Here is a 20,500-nt window from a genome sequence, read left to right on the forward strand (position 1 = left end):
GTGATTGATCTGTGATTCTTCCTCACTCCCTGCAGAGCTGAGCCCTGAACCTGCACCCAACAGGGTCACAAAGACCCAGCCCAGCACCCAAGAACCACTGACACCCCCCAGATTTCCCTCCCAGACAAGCCCCAGACACCCAAACCCCCTGAGGAGCGGCTGATCCCACAACCTGCAGTGTCCAGGGGATGGGAGTTGAGCTGTAAAACCATTCCCAGCTCCTGCCAGGACAGCACAGCCAGAATTCCTGGCCCACACAGGCAGTGCCAGCCCCACGCTGGCCGTGAGAGCCATGTCATGGGTATATAAATACAGAAATATATATATTTAGCACACCCTGAACATGCACACAGAGCTCCAGCTGCCTCAGCCAGGGAGGGACCGACGCTACGTCACCCCTCACGGCCGGGACCTCAACCAGGAGCAGATGGCGGCTCCTCCTGCAAGAAATTAGGAGCTTTTTGGGAGCCTGCCCAGAGGAAGGAGGTGTGGGCAGCCACTCTGAGCTGCTTCTCACACCAAACTCCGTGTCTGCCTCCAGAATCTTCCACCTAAAGCCTGGCTTAGTCTGGGCTTGACACCAGTGGCTGGAGGTCCTGGCAGTGTCTGGACAAGGTGTGACACTCAGCCCAGACTGTCCATTGTCCCATGGGAGGGAGGTTTGTATCCCCCAGCTCAGCCCCTGGTGAGCTGATCTGATCCCAAACCCGCAGGATGATCCATGACACCTCTCCTCTGGAAAATCTTCCCCTAAGGAACGGCACTCGAAACCCTTCCCCAGCACCCCAGAGCTTAAATGGAATGATTTGGGATGATTTGCACCGACTAAGGTGCAAAAACTAGAGGTGAAAGCAGCTCTGGAATCCATCTGTGCTCTGTGGCGGCACAGGGGACACGGGCTGTGAGTGCCAGAGCCAGCTCAGAGCAAGGCCTGGATCCGGAGGGAAAGAGGCTTTAGGAAATGAGGCTTTAGGAAAAGTGTAAGGTTTTTAACTTGGTCTGATCTGGAGGGATCTCGTGGGGACGCAGCCAAACATCACCTCTGCACTCCAACTTCCAGCAATACCAACATATCCTGAAGACAGGGATCTTGGGAACAGCTGGGAAGCTTGGGCTGGGAGTTTTCAAATAATCCAGCATGAGAGAGACTTCAAACAGAGAGAGACCTTTCAATCCCAACAGCTCCAGCCAGGCAAAGTTAAATAGCACAGCGAAAATCCCAGCAGCTGGATCTGGAATGATGTGCACCCACCCCTCAGTGTCCCTGCACCCCAATATCCCACTCCTTAGGGCTTTTCCGTAAGTGTTGTGTCTCCTGTCACCTCAGCAAGGAGGCAGTGACAGCAGAATTTAGGGGGGACAGCAGGAAAACGTCCCCCATGTGCCACATCCCGAAGGCAGGGCCAAGTCCTGGCTCAGCACCTTCTCCTCCAGACTTTCCAAGGAAATTGGGGCCCCTTCCAGGCTGCAATTCCCAAAGGCACCTGGGTGCACCGAGGTCAGTGCAAGGGGGGGTACAACCAAATAATCCCAAGGGATCCAGGGAAGGTGTTTTTCTGAGGGAATGCAGGAACTCACCTCCTCCCTATTCCCAGATAAAAGCACCGCAGGATTTTAGGAAAAGGCTCTTTCATCCAGCAGAAACCAGCTGGAAAATGAAGCTCAGCAAGCCCAAATTTTAGATAAAGGTGTCCTTCAAATGGACCTGAAGCACAAACCCAGGCAGGTTTTTCCCTCCTCCCTCTGGAGCACAAAGAGGAGCCCATGAAAAACCTCAGGGATAAAAGCTGGATTGCAAAAATGTCCTGGTGGGCTCTTTTTGGGGTTCCCAGAACTCCTGAGAACCCTCAGGGTTTGGTTTTCCATGCTCTGCCCTCAAAGAGGAAAAAGCCTCAGGGGAAGGCTCCCAGCTGCTCTCTGGTGGGGGCACAGGCAGTGACCCCCGTGTTTATTCCACTTTAAATGCACAATTTAGGGTCTTGTCAAGGGAAAACAATTGGTAATTCCATATAATTGCCTAATTAAGGACATCATGACCCTCCCTAGAATGGAGGGTCAAATGGAAATGACACCAAGAGTCCAAATCTGGGATTTCTGGATTTTTAAGAAGTTGGATTTGGAACTTGTTGAGATTGTCAGCATCAGGCCAGGACACAGACGTGCTATAAAATAAATAGATATATTTTTATAATTATATCTGTATAAAACTCCTGCAACTGTACACAGACAGCGCTGATACATCTCAATTTATACCTAATTTTCCATATTTCCATCAGGTTCGATATTCCATTTACCAAGTCCATGTGCACATTCCCAAAAGATCCCAGATTTGAGGACCTTGCACAACGCTGGATCCGACATTTCGGAGTCCCAGACCTCCAGCAGGATAATTTCCTGCAATTCCTATTTTCCCCCAAACCCTCAAGCAAGAAATGCCATCTGCAGGAGCCAAGCCGTGCGCTTTCGGATGCATCCCTTAATTAAGCAGATTTTAATTGGATGACTCCAGCTTTAATTAAAGGCAAATTGTTCGTGCGCTTTCCTTTCTGGATCTCATTCCCAGACAGGATTTTCTGGGTTGATTTGGGGCAGTTTTGTGCTTTGCAGAGTGGGGTTGCAATTGTTATTTATTGCAATTGTTATTTATTGCATTTCATGAGGAAAAAGCGGCTCCCAGGAGCTCCGGAGCCACTGGGCTCCCACGGAACCAAGGAGCTTCCCACCTTCTCCTCCTTCCGAACCAGAGCATCCTCGGAATGTTGGGATGAGTTCAGCAAAGCCCTGGAGACCCCCAGGTTGTGCCCACTGGGCACTGTGGACAGGAAGGGGCAGCTGGCGCTCATCCCAAATCCAAAAATTCCTGCCAGTGCCACCCCCCATCCCAGACCCACAGCACTGCACGGGGAATTCTTAGGAATTGCTGCAGCTCCCGGTATAAAAAGAACCAGAGGAGGCCCCAGAGCTGCTCCAAGGGCTGGAGCCAGGCTGGGAGAGCTGGGGGTGCTCACCTGGAGAGGAGAAGGCTCCAGGGAGAGCTCAGAGCTCCTTCCAGGGCCTAAAGGGGCTCCAGGAGAGCTACAGAGGGACTGGGGACAAGGCATGGAGGGACAGGACACAGGGAATGGCTTCCCAGTGCCAGAGGGCAGGGATGGATGGGATATTGGGAAGGAATTGTTCCCTGGGAGGGTGGGCAGGCCCTGGCACAGGGTGCCCAGAGCAGCTGGGGCTGCCCCTGGATCCCTGGCAGTGCCCAAGGCCAGGCTGGACATTGGGGCTTGGAGCAGCCTGGGACAGTGGGAGGTGTCCCTGCCCATGGCAGGGGTGGCACTGGGTGGGCTTTGAGGTCCCATCCAACCCAAACCCTTCCATGTTTCTATGAAACCACAAAAAATAGACACAAGTTCAATAATTGCTCCCTTAAAAATCAGCCTCTCCACCATTCCCAGGCCAGCCTGGTGCTCCAGCTGACATTTGGATTAGAGCTCATGGGATGGATTCGATTCAGTGCTAAAGGACATGGGTGGGCTGCAGTGGGAGCTGTGGTCACGGGGGACGGGACACCAGGAACACCAACAGCTCCCTGCCCACCCCGCAGAACCAGGAACACAAATCCCCACGTCCTGACTGAGCTGGAGGGAGGAAAGAAGACAGGGATCCGTATTTCCTAATGGATCCAGCTAAGAAATGGATCCCAGTTTCCTTCCAGGCCGAAGGTGTCACAGCTGCCACGTGCTGTGCCCTCTTCTCTGCCACTGCTGGAGCAGAGGGCACACGGAACCTCCACAAGGTCTCACCAGCTCTGAACACCAAGTCCCAGCTCCAGTCATGAGCTGCTCTCCTCTGGCACTCACTCCACACTTCAATTATTCCCCACCTGCCTCGGGATCAGGGCACCCAGCCAGGCACAGCAGTGCCACGGGTCACTGCTCCAGCTCCTGAAGCCAAGCCCAGCTCCAAGGTCAGGAAGTCCAGCCAGGCTCAGCAGCCCCTCACTCCCCATCCTGCTCCTCGAGGGTGTTTCCTGGAGCTGTGCCACCACGCAGGCCTTGCCTGGAGCAGAACTGCTCCATCAGTAGGGCCTGGCTGGGGAACAGAGCCTCAGCCCCAACGAAGTGTCTCGGTTTAGGCCAAAGCCCAGGAAAAGCCCACGTTTGGAGGATTTCGCTCCATGCACCAGCTGGATCCACAACAAAACCTAAAAACCTTCCCCAGCCTGGGCAGCAGGGACCGAAGGGCAAAGCCTCACAGCTGGGTGATGCTCAGTCAAAGGTGAGGGTGGGCAGGCCCTGGCACAGGGTGCCCAGAGCAGCTGGGGCTGCCCCTGGATCCCTGGCAGTGCCCAAGGCCAGGCTGGACATCGGGGCTTGGAGCAGCCTGGGACAGTGGGAGGTGTCCCTGCCCATGGAATGGGTGGCACTGGATGAGATTTGAGGTCCCTTCCAATCCAAACCAGTTCAGGATTCCATGATTCTATGGCATGAGACACCCAAGAAGCCTCGCACAAATCCCAGCAAACCCGGCTGCTCTGTCCCCCACCTCCACCCCCGCTCCAGGCACCCCTGTGCCACAGGGACACTGCGAGAGGCTCCGTCCCTGCCCGCCCCCAGCAGCTCACGGGAGCCGCCCCTCGCCGTGCTCGACGCTTTTTCCCCCCGTAACATTTTTGGCTGCCCCGTGGCCGGGACGCCGGGGCACCTGGGGGGTTCCCCTGCACCCCCATCGCCGGGAACCGCCGCCGCATCCCCGCAGAACCCCGGGGGTCCCGGCCGAGCCCCTCTCCCCTTTCCCCGCTCGCCGCTCCGCCGTGCCGGGCTCCCAGCGCATCCCACTGGGGACCGCCCGCATCCCTGCCCAGGATGTCCCCACCGCCCGCCAGCTCCGCTGAGCCCCCCCCGGGATCCCCCCGGGATCCGCGGCCGCCGTCCTACCTGTGTCCAGCCCGGAGCCCGGCTCGGGGGCCGCCAGCGCCGCTGGGCACAGGGACAGGGCGCAGAGCAGCGCCAGCGCCCGCGCCCCGCCGCGCATCGTGCCCGGCCCCGGCCCCGCCGCATCCCGGCCCCGCCGCATCCCCGCCCGGCCCCGCCGCCGGGACAGGCACGGCCCCCGCCCCGCCCCCGCCCCCGCCCCCGGCCCCCGCCCTGCCCCGCACCGCGCGGGGCCGGGGGAGCACCGGGGCGAATGTCCCACATCGGCCCCTCCCCAAAATCAGCCGGGCTGCCAGCGCCCCCCGGGGATGAAGAGTTTGGGGGTGGGGGTCGCCCTTCCCCCCCTGCAGGGCTCCGGGGGTGACAGACGGACAGACAGACACACCCCGGACACACCCCCCCGGCTGTAGCAGGGGTTGCTGACACCCCCCCGCCGTGCTGGCTTGCCCTCCATAGGTAAAGGAGACATTCTGCACCTCCCCATCCCAAAATACTCGCGGCAAGAGTTTCTCGGGGTGCTTCGCCCCCCCAGCTCTGCCCATCTCCCCCCGGGGGTGCCCGGCCCTGCTCCTGCAGTGGGAAGGACAGAGCAGCCTCCTGACCTGGCATTTTGGGGTGAGCGAGGGACCCCAGTTCTCCAGTGAGAGCTGGGCTGGGTACAACCCCCTCTTTCCTTGGGGTCTGGGCCAGTCCACCCCTCCTTACTGGGATTACAGGGGGTAAATCTGACCCAGGCCGGGTCCTCCCCAGCCATGCCACCACCACAGTGGGAGACTCACCCCAAAAGTGGGTTCCCCCAGTCCCCCCCCAGACCGGAGTGCTGCCCCACAGCAGACCCCTCACGCTCAGCTCTCCAGTGCCACCAGTGGCACAGCCCCCACAGCTGGAGCCACCCTGTGCCCAACGTATGTGACAAAGCCCTGGGTGCCCACAGGTGCCCTGTGGAGATTTTGGCTCAGGCCCATGGGGGAGGCAGGCTCATTCCCAATCCATGATAGCATTTTCCCTGCAGCAATCATGCGGAGACACAAAAAACTTGGGAACCTTCAGCAAGAGACAGCGAGACAAACTCCAGCTGGGCATCCCTGCCAGGGAGCAGCAGGTGCTCAGTGTGAAACCCAGCTGTCATTGTGCTCACGTGAATGCCACACCGTGGCATTGGGAAAAGAGGATTCTGGAAGCTCCTCACCCGAAATCCCGATTGCTGCGTGAGGCATGAGCCAAGCTCGGTGCAAAACGTGCGGTGCCCACCCCTCTCTGCCCCTCTCCAGGCGCTTCCCCGGCCACGCCGACTTGGCTTGGCAAGGAAATGAAGGTCAGAGACAGTCCAGGAGCCTTTGCTTTGCCATGTAGAGGATTTATTTGTCAAGAACACGTGACACGGGTTTGCCTTTCCTTTTGGAATCCCACTGATTCCATGGATGTGACCATCAGCACATGTCCCATCCCTTGGCATGTCCTGCAGCCCATTCCTGCTGTGGGACCCGTGGGACCCTGCCCTCTGCTCCTTGCCCATCCCACCGGGTCTGGTTTAGGTGGATCACCCTCAGAACCAGGTGTGTCAAACACCCTCCAATCCACGAGGAGGAAAACCCCCTTGTCAAATTCCCAGGATTCCTATGCCCCAGTCCTGTCTCTCAGCTCAGCATCCTCTCTTTAAGCACCCTCTCCTTTGCTGGATCCAGCGACACAACCACATCCCCGCCCCTCCTCAGCCCTCGGTGAGAAAATTCGGGTTTACACCCCCGTGGGTGTGTCAGACTTTTGTGCAGGAGTAGCTGGACAAGGACCGCGCCTCCTCCTCCTCTGTTTGTGCCGCGCTGGGCAGAAAAACCACTGCCAGCAGCAGAGACATAATAAAACCAGACACAGACAAAGCCAGGGCTGGGCTGTTCTGTTTCAGAGCAATGACACAAAGTGGAGGTGAGGCTGAAATGAATAAACTCTGGTTATTGATACTGTTTGCTTTCAATTAACAGCTCTGCTCCACCAGCTTGGCCCAGCCTTCCTCCTTGGGGCTCCAGCCTGGAGTTTCCATCCCTTCTCTCACGGTTGGTTTCCTCACATCTCCCTTCTCACCCACCCCAAGACTTCACCAGCCAAAATATCTGCACAGCTTTATCAGAGCCCCCAGTGCATCAACTGCTGCCATCCCTCAGTCCCCAACCTTCCAGCACTTCTCTTACTGCTCTTCCCTTTAAATTCCCTCCTACGGAGATGCCAAATTCCCAGTGACCCCTCACTGGGATCCTACTAAAAACCTGTGGATGTTTAAAAAAACTCCTGCACACGCCAGTGACTTCAAACACGAAGGAATAAGCAGAGTAACCTTAACCTTGTCCTCCCTTGCTGGGTGACCCTGGAAAATTTAGTCCCATCCAAGGGCCTCAATTTAGGTTTTTTTAAATCACATAAAGATGCAAAATTTGCCTCTTCTGCAAAATATTTTGGAATGTGCTGAGCGACAGCATTGAGCTGAGGTTTTGTTATCACGATCAGGCACTTTCTGAAAATGGTGTTTTCACAGCCTGGGAAATATCAGGAGATCTGCTTAGGATGGATAAAGAGGGATGAAATGCACTGGGATGAGTAATCCGTCACCTTGGAGGGGTGTGGGAGTCTGTGGGTGCTGCCTGAAACGTGGCTGGAATGAGGAATCGGCCGGATGCTCCCAGCTTTTCGTGCTCCAGGGAATAAAAAAAGCTGAATTACCTGAGCACCTTGAACTCAGCTGTGCTCAGCCTCTCACCCTGAGTTTTCTGCATCCTAAGACGAACATTGCAGGGAATGACTCTCCAGCCTTTTGAATCAGCCTTTTTTTCTTTTTTTCCCTTTTATTCTGTTTCCCTAGAAAGTAGAAAAAGCCTGAAAATGCTTCCCCCTAACGGCACGACCGAGCGTGGGGTGCTGCCCTTGGAAAAGCTGATCCAGGTTTCATCCACAGGGAATAAAGGGAACGGAAATCCTGCGGTCTCTGCTAGCAAGATGTGCCCCTGAGGGGAGAACTTGTGCAAACCCCTGGCAGCAAAAAGTTCCACCAGGAGTGGGATGAGGAACAGAAATAAAGCCGTTTTTGGGATTCAGCTGAACTCAAACCCAAAGGTTCCAGCTCCAGCGTCTTGGATGTGGGACCAAGGATCCTGCCTGCTCCAGCTCCCTCAGCCCTGGAGAAGCTGATGGGTTCGTTGCTGCCTTGGACCCAAAGAATACAAATGGAATAAGGAGAAAGGAAGGGGGGGGAAAGAAATACTTTAGAAGGGCAGAAAGTCACCGAAAGGCTTTTAGGATTTTAAAACACATATGGGGTTGTAAAGTGGGTTTGGAGGTCTCTGTGATCCAGGTGTGAAGGGGAGACGTTGCTCAGCTGCTCCCCCAGGCAGATTCCAGCTCCCCAGGTGGTTGTGGTGGAGCGAATCCTGCGGGGTCCTCTCAGAGGTCGGGGTGGACACAGACCCACACTGATTCCCAAACCCTGCACTGTTTTTCAAACCCTTTTACACTGCTCAGAAATCTTCGTTTCATGTTTGGGATATCTCAAGAACTTTAAAAAAATCCTTCTCTTCCGTGTCATCCAGCCCCAAGAGCCCCAAACCCCGCACAGACCCCACTGCAAGCCAAGGAAAGCTCTCCTGCCCCAAACCTTGCTGATCATGCACTGTGGGACTTCAAGCAAAGCATCTCCTTCCCAAGCTCCAGCCTGACCTGGAGATCAGGGAGTTGAGGACCTTTTCCTTTCATTCCACACCAAATCCCGGGTGGGATCTTGGGTGGTCTCATCACAGAAAAGATGCAACAAGAGATGAGAAGAGTCAAGGCCTTGTGCCCTGGAAAGTGCTCTGCAGCCTCCAAGAATTTCTGGAGAGTCTTTGGTGTTGTGTGGCACCAGCAGACCCCGATGAAGGAGGAACACGGTGGATTTCTGCCCCTGGAAAGGAATGGGGGGGATTCTCCAGTTATCCAAAGAAATGAGAAGTGCTTTCCTTCTGTCCCGACAGCCCTTGGGTTTTTCTGCTCAGTGCAAGTCTTGGAAGTACCAACTTCCAATTAATTCCACGAGTATTGTTAGGATTAATTCTGGTTTCTACAGGTGCTACAGCAGGGCCTGGACATGTGACAGACGCCTGACACCAATCCAACCCCTCACTGCTGATTTCCAGGGAAATCAGCCTGAGGGAGCCTGGAACACCTGCTGGGAGCGGCGTCAGGGTTGAATCAGGGTTAGAGCCAAAGGGAGCCACGTGCCTAGCACATAAAATAGTCTGGGTTGGATTTAGGGTTAGACCCTTTAAAGGTCCTCGAGTCCAACCCTTCTGGGATGAGCAGAGGCATCTTCAGCTTGTTTAGAGCCACATCCAACCTGACCTTGAACGTTTCCAGGGATGGGGCATCCACAGCTTCTCTGGGCAACCTGTGCCAGTGTTTTACAGGAGAAACATCCCTCTGGCAAAAACCTGGAAGGAATCAATCACTGCTGGCAGGTTTTAACCCTCAGCTTTACAGTTTTGCTGCCTTTTGGACTCCAGGAACTGCCATCTCCATACTGGATCCACACCACAAACTTCCAAACAGCTCCCTACTCAAACCAAGCATCCGTGAAGCCTCTATGGAAAAACCAAACCACAACCCCACAGACGCAGCCAATTCCTCACAAGATCCCAGTTTGGGATGGAGTTTCTCCCGGACTGTCGCTCCTGGGGGTGGGCAGGCCCTCGGAGCCGGCCCTCCGGCGTCTCCCGCTCAGCAGGCACACCGCACACACCGTCTGGGAATTGCTCAGGTTGGTTTTGGTTTTTTTTGCTAAGTTTTTATTTTAATTCAAGGACTTTGCTTCATACAAAATGGAATTGTAGAAACAACTGCAGAATTCAAAGTTTGGCTGATAAATATTACTCAGGCAGCAAACTAGGCAATCACAGAACCTTTTGTTTTTCTCAATGGTTTTTTTTCCCCCCCCCTTTTTTCTTTTTTTTGGGTAAAGTTCCGCTTTGTGTTGCATGGTTGGAACTTCGATCGTTTTTCACACGGTTTTTTTAAATATAAAGTTTTGCAACAAACCCCCCGAATTTATATCAAATATAATTAAAAATTAACAACTGATGAATACATTGTATCAAAAAAGTACGAAGATAAACATTTTCCATGCACATACTTTTTATAGATATGTATATATGTATATATATTACATGCAAACATTACTTATTCAAAGTACAGCCACTATGAGACTGGTTCTGGATGCAGAAAACTGATCGGTGCAATTCAAGTTTGGCAACTCACTATGAGGATTCTTGGAAAGATGGAGAGACAGCAGAGAGGCTGTAAAAAAACGTCGGGAAGGGGTTATGGATAATTGTGGTCAGGCTTTTCTGTCACTGTCATCGACCCCTACGAGGTGGGTGGAGGATTTGGACAACTTGAGATTCTTCTTCGTGTTCTGCCTAAGAATTGGGGTGACCCAAGGCTGTGTTAGTGCAGGGCTGGGGGGTTGGGGGATGGAAAATGGGAGAGGAAAAGGGGGGAAAAGACAGAATTATTCCGTACAGAAGGACATCTCTGTTGCTTTCCAGTGTGGGGACGGTGTTTGCATGCACGGGCAGAGAGATGGTGGTGTCCCTTCCCCTCGACTTCCTGCAGTAAAATAGGAACGTTGGAAAATTTCAAATAAAGTGTTTGTGCCTTCATTTCAGGAAAATGTAGAAAACATTTGGTCACAATCGTGCTGAAGCCTGAAACAGGAAAATCCAGCAGATAAAGCTACAGATGGATGAAGGTCTTTGAGTGGTGCTGGGGTGGGTGTGTGTCCGGACGTGTCATCTGGTTGCATAGCCCTCCGTTTGGGAATGCCAGGAATGCCAGCCGTGACCTCTGGCTACCACACTGCCTTTATTCCGAGTGCACACGAATACAGAGACAGAGATACAGACAGGAGTTATCCTTTAGCAGAATCCAGGGATGAGATCGGCCAGAGATTGCTACTGAACAGAACGAAATTAAAACAAAACACTGGAGGGAACAAAACGGGGTTGAGTTTCCTCAAGGGAAGAGCTACAGGAGATGTGAAGAACCACCCTAGAGCAGACTGCTCCTGCCTGAGGCTGAAAGACTTTGCTGAGAGCACAGGAGACCTCCTGAGCGTTTTGGTGGCATCTGATCCCCTCCAAGTACCCCAGGGACAGAACAGATCACCAGGGCCAGCGAGATTTCCACCCATCCCACGCGACCGCTGCGCCTGGAGAAGTTCCACAGGTCTGGGGCTTGGTAGATGCTCTGAAAAAATTCACCTCTCCGACCCTGTCCTCTTTCCTAGCGGCGTTTTTAGGGATGTGCTTGGCACCTCCCACCCTTCCTCCTTTCACCTTTGAACCTCTCCGTGTCCTCTGGCTGCCCTGTGCGCCGACCCAGCCCCACAAGGGCTCAGCAGAGCCCCGGGCACGAGGCTTTGCCCCCAGCCTCCCTCCCCGCCAGCACAGCGCGTTTGCCCCTTTCCCAGGCTCACAGTGCAGGAATCCACACGGGCACAAAAGAAAGAAACCAGCCAACACAAGAGTCGTTGCAAGAACGCAGAAATCTCATCCCTGAGAATCAGAGTTAAGAGGTTTGGATTATTATTATTATTATTATTATCATCATCATCATTTGTTTTTTTAACCTTCTCTTATCAGGCAATAAAAACAACTCACTCCAGCTGCCCTCCACACCAATGATGCACGGCCAGAGCTCTCTCAGCCAGCCTGTGGGAGATGCTGCTTCTCCTGCAGGAGCATCCCTGCAGCTGCTGCCCTTTCCCACCTGCATTTCCTCCACTGGGCAATGAGACAAGGCCAGCTTTGTTTGCTGCAATCGCTCCCCTCCCACCCATAAAAGTATATCTATATATATATATATATATATATATTTATATATTCTAAAAAAAAAAAAAAAATTAAAAAATAAAAGGCCAACAAAACCCAACCCAACCCCAAAGCACGTTTGCCTTCCCCACTGGAAGCTCCCGGCCTGGAGCGCAGTGTCCGGGGCGTGCTGACCCCAGGGCCCCTCCGAGGCTCCGGCCACTCGGCCCCCGCCCTCTCTGCCCTCCCCACGCTCGCCAAAGCTCTGATGCCTCCAAGCAAGAGGTTGCATCTTCACTGTGAAAGATTTCAAAGGTTAGGCACTTAGTAGTGAACAACTGGAGCATTCGGTAGAAACGGTGGGACCTGGAATGACAATTGGACTAATTCTCTACATAAAGAGGAAATTTTTTTCTTTTTTTTTTGGTTTTTTTTTTACTGTACAATTTACAAAAATGCACACAATGAAAAGTTAAAGTTCTATCTAATAGCTTGATATAAAACCAATAACATTTCTTCTTCTCACCCCTACGCTTTTTTTCCTCTTTTTGTTTGGGTTGGGGTTTGGTTTTTTTTGTGGACTTTTTGTTTTTTTTAAGTTGTTTTTTTGCTAAATCAAGCTTATATTGTAAACAAGACAAAACAGTGAGGGCGTGTTGCAGTCAACAGGAGAGAGGGATGGATTGAAAAGTCTCAGCAGCAAGGAAACAGTCCTTACAAAGGAGCTCTCTTGTGGCTTTATCGTGTGTCAGTGTGAAGGACCCGATGTGGTGAGTGACATTAAGAGACCCCCGGGGCAGCGGTGTCACAGCAGGGTCAGCTCTCAGCTCGGGGAGGGGGGGGTGGCACCAGCTCTGCCCTAAAGGATTGCAGTGGCTGAACATCAAGTCCCAAAGGACTGTCCTTTGTTCTGGGCTGTGTTTCTCCTCTCCCAGTTTCTTGGGTGCATCTCTTCCTTCTCAGCGCTCAACAAGACAGAACGCGGGGGGCGAGCATTGATCGCGCGAGTCCCTCTGCGACCCCCAGCTCCCGCCCTAGCAGGGGGGGAATTATGATGGTAAATTAATTAAGAAATAGCCCAACAAAACTGCGCCAATCTTGAGAAGGACCCACAGTTCTGCTTTTCCACTGTGGAAGGCGAGGATCGCTCTTCTCCCGGCTCCTCGCGTCCGCGGCCGGGTTGGCGCCTGGTGCGTGTCTCGGGACTAGACAAGGCAGTGGGGAGGGGGCAGAGAGGGATGTGCTCCTCCCGCTGCCCTCCCCAGAAGGAGGGAGCCTTCTTCCTCCATCTGTCTAGTGCAAAAAACAAAAAAAAAATCAAAAAGGAAAAACTAAAGAACAACAGAGGAGAGAGAGGCTGCAGGGGCATCTCCGGCCCCAGGCGCTGAGCAGTTCTCGGGGCTGCCCCGCTGGAGCTGCTCCCCGTGGGAGCTCCCAGCCCTCCAGATGATAAAACTCATCCTTATTAAGCACGCACACCTCGCAGGGTTCCGCCGAGCCGCTAGCACCAGTCATCCTCATCGGCTTCGTGGTAGTAACTGCGTCCTCGGGCACCAGGGCCCGTGTTGAGCCCCAGCGTGTAGTGGTACCCGTTGGGCACCCGGCGGATTTGGTGCGACTGCGAGGTCAGGGAGGAGACGTAGGAAGTCCTTGAGGAGCGGCCCGAGTTGGTGGCCACGGCCTCCTCGAAGGTGAGCGTGTCCTCGGGCGCGGCGCGCTGGGGGCTGTCGGCGGCGGCGTCGTGGTGGCCCAGGTAGGGGTCGGAGCCGATGCGGGCCACGGTGGGCGGGGCGGCGGCTGCTCCCCCCGCAGCAGCGCGTTGTGCTCGGACAGCCCGCGGCTCAGGCGGCCCGGGGAGAACGTGGGGGTTTGGAAAGTGGTGAAGTGCACGGGCGAGGAGTTAGCGGTCTTGTAAGTGATGCTGGGGCGTGGGGTCAGTGGAGTCTGTGGGAGCTGCCTCCGACCCCGGCAGGGGGTACTAGCACCAGATGTCGACAGCAAGGGGCTCCCATTAACTGAACCACTGCCCTACATCAAAATTGGAACAGAGCAAATCAAAAAATAAAAAAAGGGAAACGCCGGACAAACACAAAGGCAGGCAGGTATCAAACAGAAGGAGAAGCAACAGAAGGCGGAGACGAGTCACAAGAGGAAAGAAAAGCAAAAAAAGAGAGAGTTTAGACAAGCACAGTCGAGGTGGGGGAGGCTCTCGAGAGATAATTCAACACAAGATGTGAAGAGCTGGAGAGTTCAAGTCTGGGAGCAGTAGGAACAGAGGGGGGCAGAGCATCGGTAGGACGCAAACCGGCACACGGCTCCAACAGAGGGGGGACACTGCCCAGGGGAGGCACCCACAGCATACAGGGCTCGACATGCACCTTACCTGGCCTGGGAGCAGCTCAGAAACCTGGGTTATTGGGGTGTTTTTTACAAATTCTTGTTATTTTTTTTATGATTCAGCCTCGGGGTGGGTTTCTGCACAACTTCACCCCACAGTTTTGAGTGCTGGGCTTGTGGGAAGTGTCCCTGCCCATGGCAGAGGGTTGGAACGAGATGAGCTTTAAGGTCCCCTCCAAACCAGTTTAGGATTCTATGACTCTATTTCTGTGGCCAAAACTGATGATGATGATGATTATTGTAATTATTATTATGGATTCCACATGGAAGGAGGATCTTGGGGACTGGTTTTTGCAGGTTGGGAATGAAATGCCTTTAGATTAAATAGCCAATTTCTGAAAAAATAACAACCGAAAGATTTTTGGATAGGCTTTAACAAGTTCCTTTAAGAGAAATGCATTCACCTTCTCCTCTTTAATGTTGCACATTTGATTTTGGGGTTGTAGAAGGGTTTGGCAGCTTCCTGGGTTACTGATAATGCCACGTGAGGGGGAAATAAGCTGCACTAATTTACACAAATGCCACAAGTGAGAGGAACAGGCCCATTTTCCCATTCCTGTTTACATTCTCCCAAGCCAGGACATGAGTGCATTGAAAAATCCCTCAGCCTTTCCCAACCTAACATTTTGAGACCAGACCTTTAGCTTTAAAGAGCACTTCTTCCTTCCTATCAACCCATCAGGCTGTCAACCAATGCTCGTTCTGCCCTGCCTGGCTCTCCCAGTGACCCAGCAACATCCCAACATCCAGGGGATGCTGCCCAGCTTTTCCCAAGAGCCTGAGCACCTCACAATTACAAAAGAAAGGAGAAATAAATTTTAGCGTGGAGAAAAGGAGGCTCAGGGAGGACCTTTTTGGTTTCTACAACTCCCTGACAGAAGGGTGGAGCCAGGTAGGGGTTAGGCTCTGCTCCCATGTAAGAGGAGTAGGATAAGAGGAAACAGCCTACAAGGGGAGGTTGGACATGAGGAGGAATTCCATCATGGAAAGGGTGGCTGGTCATTGGAAGGGGCTGCCCAGGGAGGTTTGGAGTCCCCATCCCTGGAGGTGTCCAAGGAAGGCCTGGACGTGCTCAGTGCTCTGGGCTGGAGCTCAAGGTGGGACTGGGGACAGGTTGGACTTGGAGGATTTTTCCAACCTTGGTGTGAAGCCCCAAGCAGGACCTCAATGGCTTTACCTGCTTCTACCTGGCCTTCCTTCCCCATTCCACCTCCTTTAATTCAAGCAAAACATGGAAAAGGTGCACAAATCCCTGGCAGACCTCAGGGCTGCTTCCCCACCCTGCCTCCCCTCACCTGTCTGTGCGGGCCGTGCTCTGGGCCCCCGTTGGGGGAAGTGGGCCTGCTCTGGTCAGCAGATTTGGGCTGGGCACGGTCCCGGCTGCCGTAGCGGTCGCAGGAGTAGAAGCGCTGCTTTTCAGACGAGGAGGAGGAGTGCTGCTTCCTCTCCTGGGAGCGGCCACGCTCCTGCTTCTTGTCCTTGGAAGAAGACTCTCCAGACTGGGCTACTGAAAAGGAGAACGTTGGGTAGGGGGTCACCAACGTGTGTGGGGTGGGGAGGTCCTTCCACGCAGGCAGGACCCCAAATCCTACTTGAAAGGAGGAGGACAAGGGACAAATCCTGCTTGGCAAAGCACTCACCAGCTTGTCCATCAGCCAAGTGATGGGCGGCCCTATCCAAGGATTTCTGCTTCTTCTCTTTCCGCCGGTGGCAGCGGTGGTGGTGGTGGTGGTGGCCTTGCTCCGGAGGCATCCGCTCCAGGGAATACTCGTAGAGGTGCATGGCGTGAGGGCGCTGAGGGGTCAGCGTGGAGACCGAGCGCTTCATGGGGCTCGTGTCCGGGATGGGCTGCGGGGAACAGGGAGGGACACGGAGCAGGGTGAGGGAAGGCGCCGGGCCCCGCTCGGCTGCCTGGTTCCCAGCATGGAAGGGGTTAAACAGCGAGAGAAAGGGGCAGGGAGGGGAAGGAGAGAAACGGTTAATTGGAGATAACCGGAATGGGCAGGAGGATTGCGTGTGACATGTGGGGAGCGGTCTCTGAGTGCCAATCCACGGGGAGCAGAGGCACGGCAGCACTGCACAGCACACACAGCACGGAGCTCAGCAGGGACACGGGGCACAGCAGCAGCCAAGGGCAACTCTCCAACACCAGTGGCACCCACAGCTGCTCCAGGGCCTGCATCCCAAAGCAGCTCCGAAGGGGAAAGCAGGCAGCATTGCTGAGCACCACGTGGAGGGGGAGAAAAATCAGGAATCGGGACAAGGTACAGGCCAAGCCACGGAGAAATTCCTTCTGTCTCCCTGCAACTGAAGAGAACTCCCATCAAACATTTAAACCTCTCTGGTCTCACCATCACTCTCGGAAGCCCTCTGAGGCAAGGATACCGTGTGCATCCTGCAATCCTACCAGGACCTCCAGAAAGGAATACCTGGGTTTGCTTTTGCCATTTTAAAAACATTTGGGTCCAAACATCTGGGCACTGAGAGCAGCGACAGCACTGCTGGACCCTCCCCCTGTGCCAGTGGCAGCTCCAGACCCTGCTCCGGCGGGCTCCAGGCCCTGCTCCGGCGGCTCCAGGCCCTGCTCCGGCGGCTCCAGGCTCTGCTCCCTTCCCTTTAGGTACAAAACCTTACGAAGGTTCTGCAGAACCCCAGACAAGCGTCCTGCAGGACAGCTCCTCTCACAGCCTCTGCCTTCCCTCTGCCCAGGGATAAAGCTCAGAAAACAAGGACAATTCCCACGTTTCCTTCTCTGCTGGCCTCTGGCTGGCTCCATGTGGGGACAACACCTCATCCACCCTCTGGATGCTTCCCTGGGTGTGCCACTGCATCCGAGCCATGTGCCAGAGGAGAGGTCTCAGGGCACAGCGCTCCAGCCCAACAGGGAAGTTCAGGATGTTCCCCAGTCCCTCAGCCTTCCACTTGTTTGAATTCCCAATCCAGTAAGTGCCTCCAACAACAGCTCTCACAGAACATTTACTCTGCTCACTGTAACCTTTCCTCAGAGCTCTGTATTATTTTTCCTGTCGGTTCTCTTTTGTTTGCTTATCCCGAAATCCAGATCTCTGCTTCCCTGTGATATTTACCCAAGGCAAAGGCAATTGTTTCACAGCTCTGCTTGTTACTTTGAGCGGAAAAAACATTCTCCCTCCCCTTGAGGGAAGATTATCCCGGGTGTAAAGGCACAATCTGGGCAGTTACCCACATTTTGGTGCTTCCCACAGAAGGGCAGTCAAGATCCTGGTGCTGGAAGGTTTATAAGAGGCACAAAGCTGGGATGAGGGAGCCCAGCACAGCCCGTGGTGTGTCCCTGGAAGCACCAACTCCATCAGCAGGACCACGCTGTGCTGCTTTTGTGTCACCTCTTGTGGCCCTCGTTCGTGTGGGCAAAAATTTATATTCAGGAGCTTCACGTCTGTCCTTGCTCAGTGCTGAGCCTGCAGCTGGGGGAGGGCACGGGGGTGTAAACTGGACGGTCTGATGGGCAAAAATATGGTAGGTGAAAGTACTTCCCATTAAAAACACATCCAGAGTTTTAAAATCCATACAGGAGCTGCCAGGAAGAAAGCAACAGAAAATTCCCAACAAACAAACAAACAAACAACAGAGAAACAAAACCCCAAACAAACAAAGAAAAAAACCCCAACAAACCAAACCAAACAAACAAAACCAAACTAAAAAACTCAAACAAAAAACCAAACCGAAACAAAAAAAAACAACACAAAAAAACCCACCATAAAAAAAATCTCAGGTAAATTGTCAAATAAACATTTCTTTTTGGGCTTTGGTCCTGCTTCCATGCTTACTCCAGGGACAGAAGTCCCACGGACACGAATCAGGGCCAAAGCCAAGAATCCCTTTTCCATAAATCCTGGCAATGCTCTTGTTAAGGGAGGCACAAGCTCCCAAAAAGCCTCGGGAGGCTGCAGGCACCCCTGCAGAGAGCTCCTAATTGCTTCTTCATTACCAACCCGACTGTTTTCACTGCCTGAATTCCTGAGCAACGAGGCACGAAAATAAACAAATAAAAAAAAAAAAAAACCAAAAGAAAGCCAAGCACCCACCCAAGCCCTGCTCCCAGAGGCAGCAGCGAGCAACCATGGATGGAGGGAAGGGCGGAGAAGTGGGAAGAGATAGAGAGAGAGAGAAAGAGAGAGCGAGCGGCTGCAACTCCAAATGAGAGGGGAGAAAAGTCGAGGGTTAAAGGCAGGTTAATTAATTATTAAGATGAATAGGATACAATTTAGTGCGAACTACATACTGCCAGGTAACTCCCAGGTGACCGTGCTTTGCTCCTCTGCAAACAATTCGGACAAGGTGAGGGACATTATTGGAAGCAGCCCCACAGTACAGCCAGTGTCAGACATCAGATGTGCAGCGGACACGATGATGGATGACCAGGGAGGGAGGTGATGAGGGCAGGACAGCAAAGAGGGATGGGGAAAAACACAGGAGGAGGGGTTGTTTTTAAAGAAGTGCAACATAAAAAGAGAGAGGCAAACAGAAAGGGAGACGTCCAGGAACAGAAAGCGTTGCAAATAAGAGTCAGGAAGAACTCAAAGTTTGGGGAGGGGCAGAGCAGCACGTGAGAGGGAGGGTGGGGGGCATGGAGGGGGGAGACACACACAGAAAGGACATCAGTTATTCACCCAAGCTACGACCGCTGAACGTTGTGTTATTAAATGAGGTTAGACCTGAGATCCCGGGCCTGATGCACAAGCAGGTGTGGCACGAGGGGCAGTGACACCCTGCAGGATACAAGCTGTGCTCCTGTCAGGGATAATGCCATTTTGGTTTTTTACCCTTTTTTTCTTTTCTATATTCTCTGTGTCCTTTACACATACACTTGGAGCTTTGTAGCTTCGTATTGTAGCTGAATTTCAACATTTTCCCAGGCAGAAAGACAAAAATTCCAGGATCCCGGTGCTATCTTGGTTCTCCTTAGAAAGCAAGGCTGAAACCAGCTTTCTAAGACGTGGTTTTGTAAACAGGGCCTGGATCTCATCCTAAGAGGGGAGAATCTACGAAGTACTGATGCCTTCGGTTTTAACTTTTATATTTTTCAAATCCTGCACTGCCTGGTGTGTAACTCTGAAGCTTCATGTGGCCCGTTAGCTGCTCTTCTCTCACGCTGGTCAGACATAACAAACCCCTCCAGGTTTGCTCTTCCAGGACACCTTGATTGTCCCAGGCCCCAAAAAGTGTAAACTAAAAGCCTCTAAAGAGGAAGGGCAAACTTGGGATAATTTTATCATCATAATAATCTTATTAATTATGTTAATAATTGCATCATTAACTGAAGTTATAACTGGAGAATTAACCCTGATATGCAAATGGACCAAACTTATAAAAGTGTGATGAACCCATGACCCAGGGTCCATCTTGGGTGGAGCCTTTGGCCTGCCCAGGGTGAACCTTTGAAGGCCGTTCAAATAAATCCCTGCTTTTATTCTCATATTCTTGTCTGGCCTCTGTTTTCAGGTAGCCACATCGAGGCATCAGGACTAGAATGGGGGGAATGACTTCAGGCAGGTTCCTAATTGGGGGGTTCTTGTCAGATATGCTAATTTGCAGAATCTCTTAAGAATTGTGCACGCATCACACCGGGGCACCCTCGGCCTTTTCTACCTGATGGATTTGTGCACCTGAGGATCCTCATCTAAAGGTACCCCTTTTATCACCCTAACTGTGTCTGACTCGTATTTTTAGGACCAGAGGAAAAGGCATCAGGGACACTCCTGCAAATATCTGACTGCCATGGAGAGGAGTTTCCCAAGGAAAGGCTCTGCCAGCTGCACTGGCAAGGAAGGAAAGAGGTTGTTATGTGTGGTCTGGGATAAAGGACAGCTTCTGGGAACAGGGAAGGGAAGGAGAAAGGCTTTGCTTTGTGGGCTGCTGCTTGTATTAAGCACGGTGAGGATAATTCAGAGAATCCCAGGGCTCACACAAAGGCTGCAGTTTTTGGAGCCAGGTGGGAAATCCTCTGGCTGGTGAGAGGCAGCCCCAGCACGATGGCACAACAATTCCTGCTGTGTGTGCACAACACAGGGTTTCACTTTAGGGTGCAGCAGTTCCTTCACCATGGAGAGCCACAGAAACAGACCCCAAGCCCAGGCTGCTCCCTCTTGGCTGTGTGAATCAGGCCCTGGGAATGAGGCAGGACACGAGTGGTGAGATGTTGTGACACAGGAGGCAGGATGGTGGCTGGGCAGCACTGGGGACAAACAGCAACGAATGTGTGAAATGGCCAAAAATGATCTGTGACATCCTAAGCAGCGCCCACAAGTTGCTGTGAAAGTCAACTCTAGTGAGGAGATTTCTTTAAAAAAAAAAGTTAAATCAACAAGGGAA

At 53.1% G+C, this 20,500-nt stretch overlaps 2 protein-coding genes across 7 annotated transcripts in view; both read right to left on the reverse strand.

Annotated features, from left to right (window-relative positions):
- LOC104688442 (collagen alpha-1(I) chain-like) overlaps positions 1–5,028 on the reverse strand; it is a 73,781-nt gene extending 68,753 nt beyond the window's left edge. For all 6 annotated transcript variants that reach the window (XM_039561906.1, XM_039561905.1, XM_039561903.1 and 3 more), the window contains exon 1: positions 4,929–5,028. In XM_039561906.1, the coding sequence (XP_039417840.1) occupies positions 4,929–5,025 (97 nt within the window). In that variant the 5' untranslated portion in view covers positions 5,026–5,028. The remainder of the gene's footprint in view (positions 1–4,928) is intronic.
- A 6,482-nt stretch (positions 5,029–11,510) lies between these two features.
- Positions 11,511–20,500, reverse strand: part of LOC104688232 (voltage-dependent N-type calcium channel subunit alpha-1B) — a 261,393-nt gene continuing 252,403 nt past the window's right edge. Inside the window, 4 exon segments of the mRNA XM_010397632.3 lie at positions 11,511–13,531; positions 13,534–13,780; positions 15,445–15,656; positions 15,790–15,997. Coding sequence (XP_010395934.3) covers positions 13,254–13,531; positions 13,534–13,780; positions 15,445–15,656; positions 15,790–15,997 — 945 coding nt within the window. The 3' untranslated portion in view covers positions 11,511–13,253.

This window comes from Corvus cornix, chromosome 17 (assembly GCF_000738735.6).
Source record: "Corvus cornix cornix isolate S_Up_H32 chromosome 17, ASM73873v5, whole genome shotgun sequence".
Taxonomy (NCBI): domain Eukaryota; kingdom Metazoa; phylum Chordata; class Aves; order Passeriformes; family Corvidae; genus Corvus; species Corvus cornix.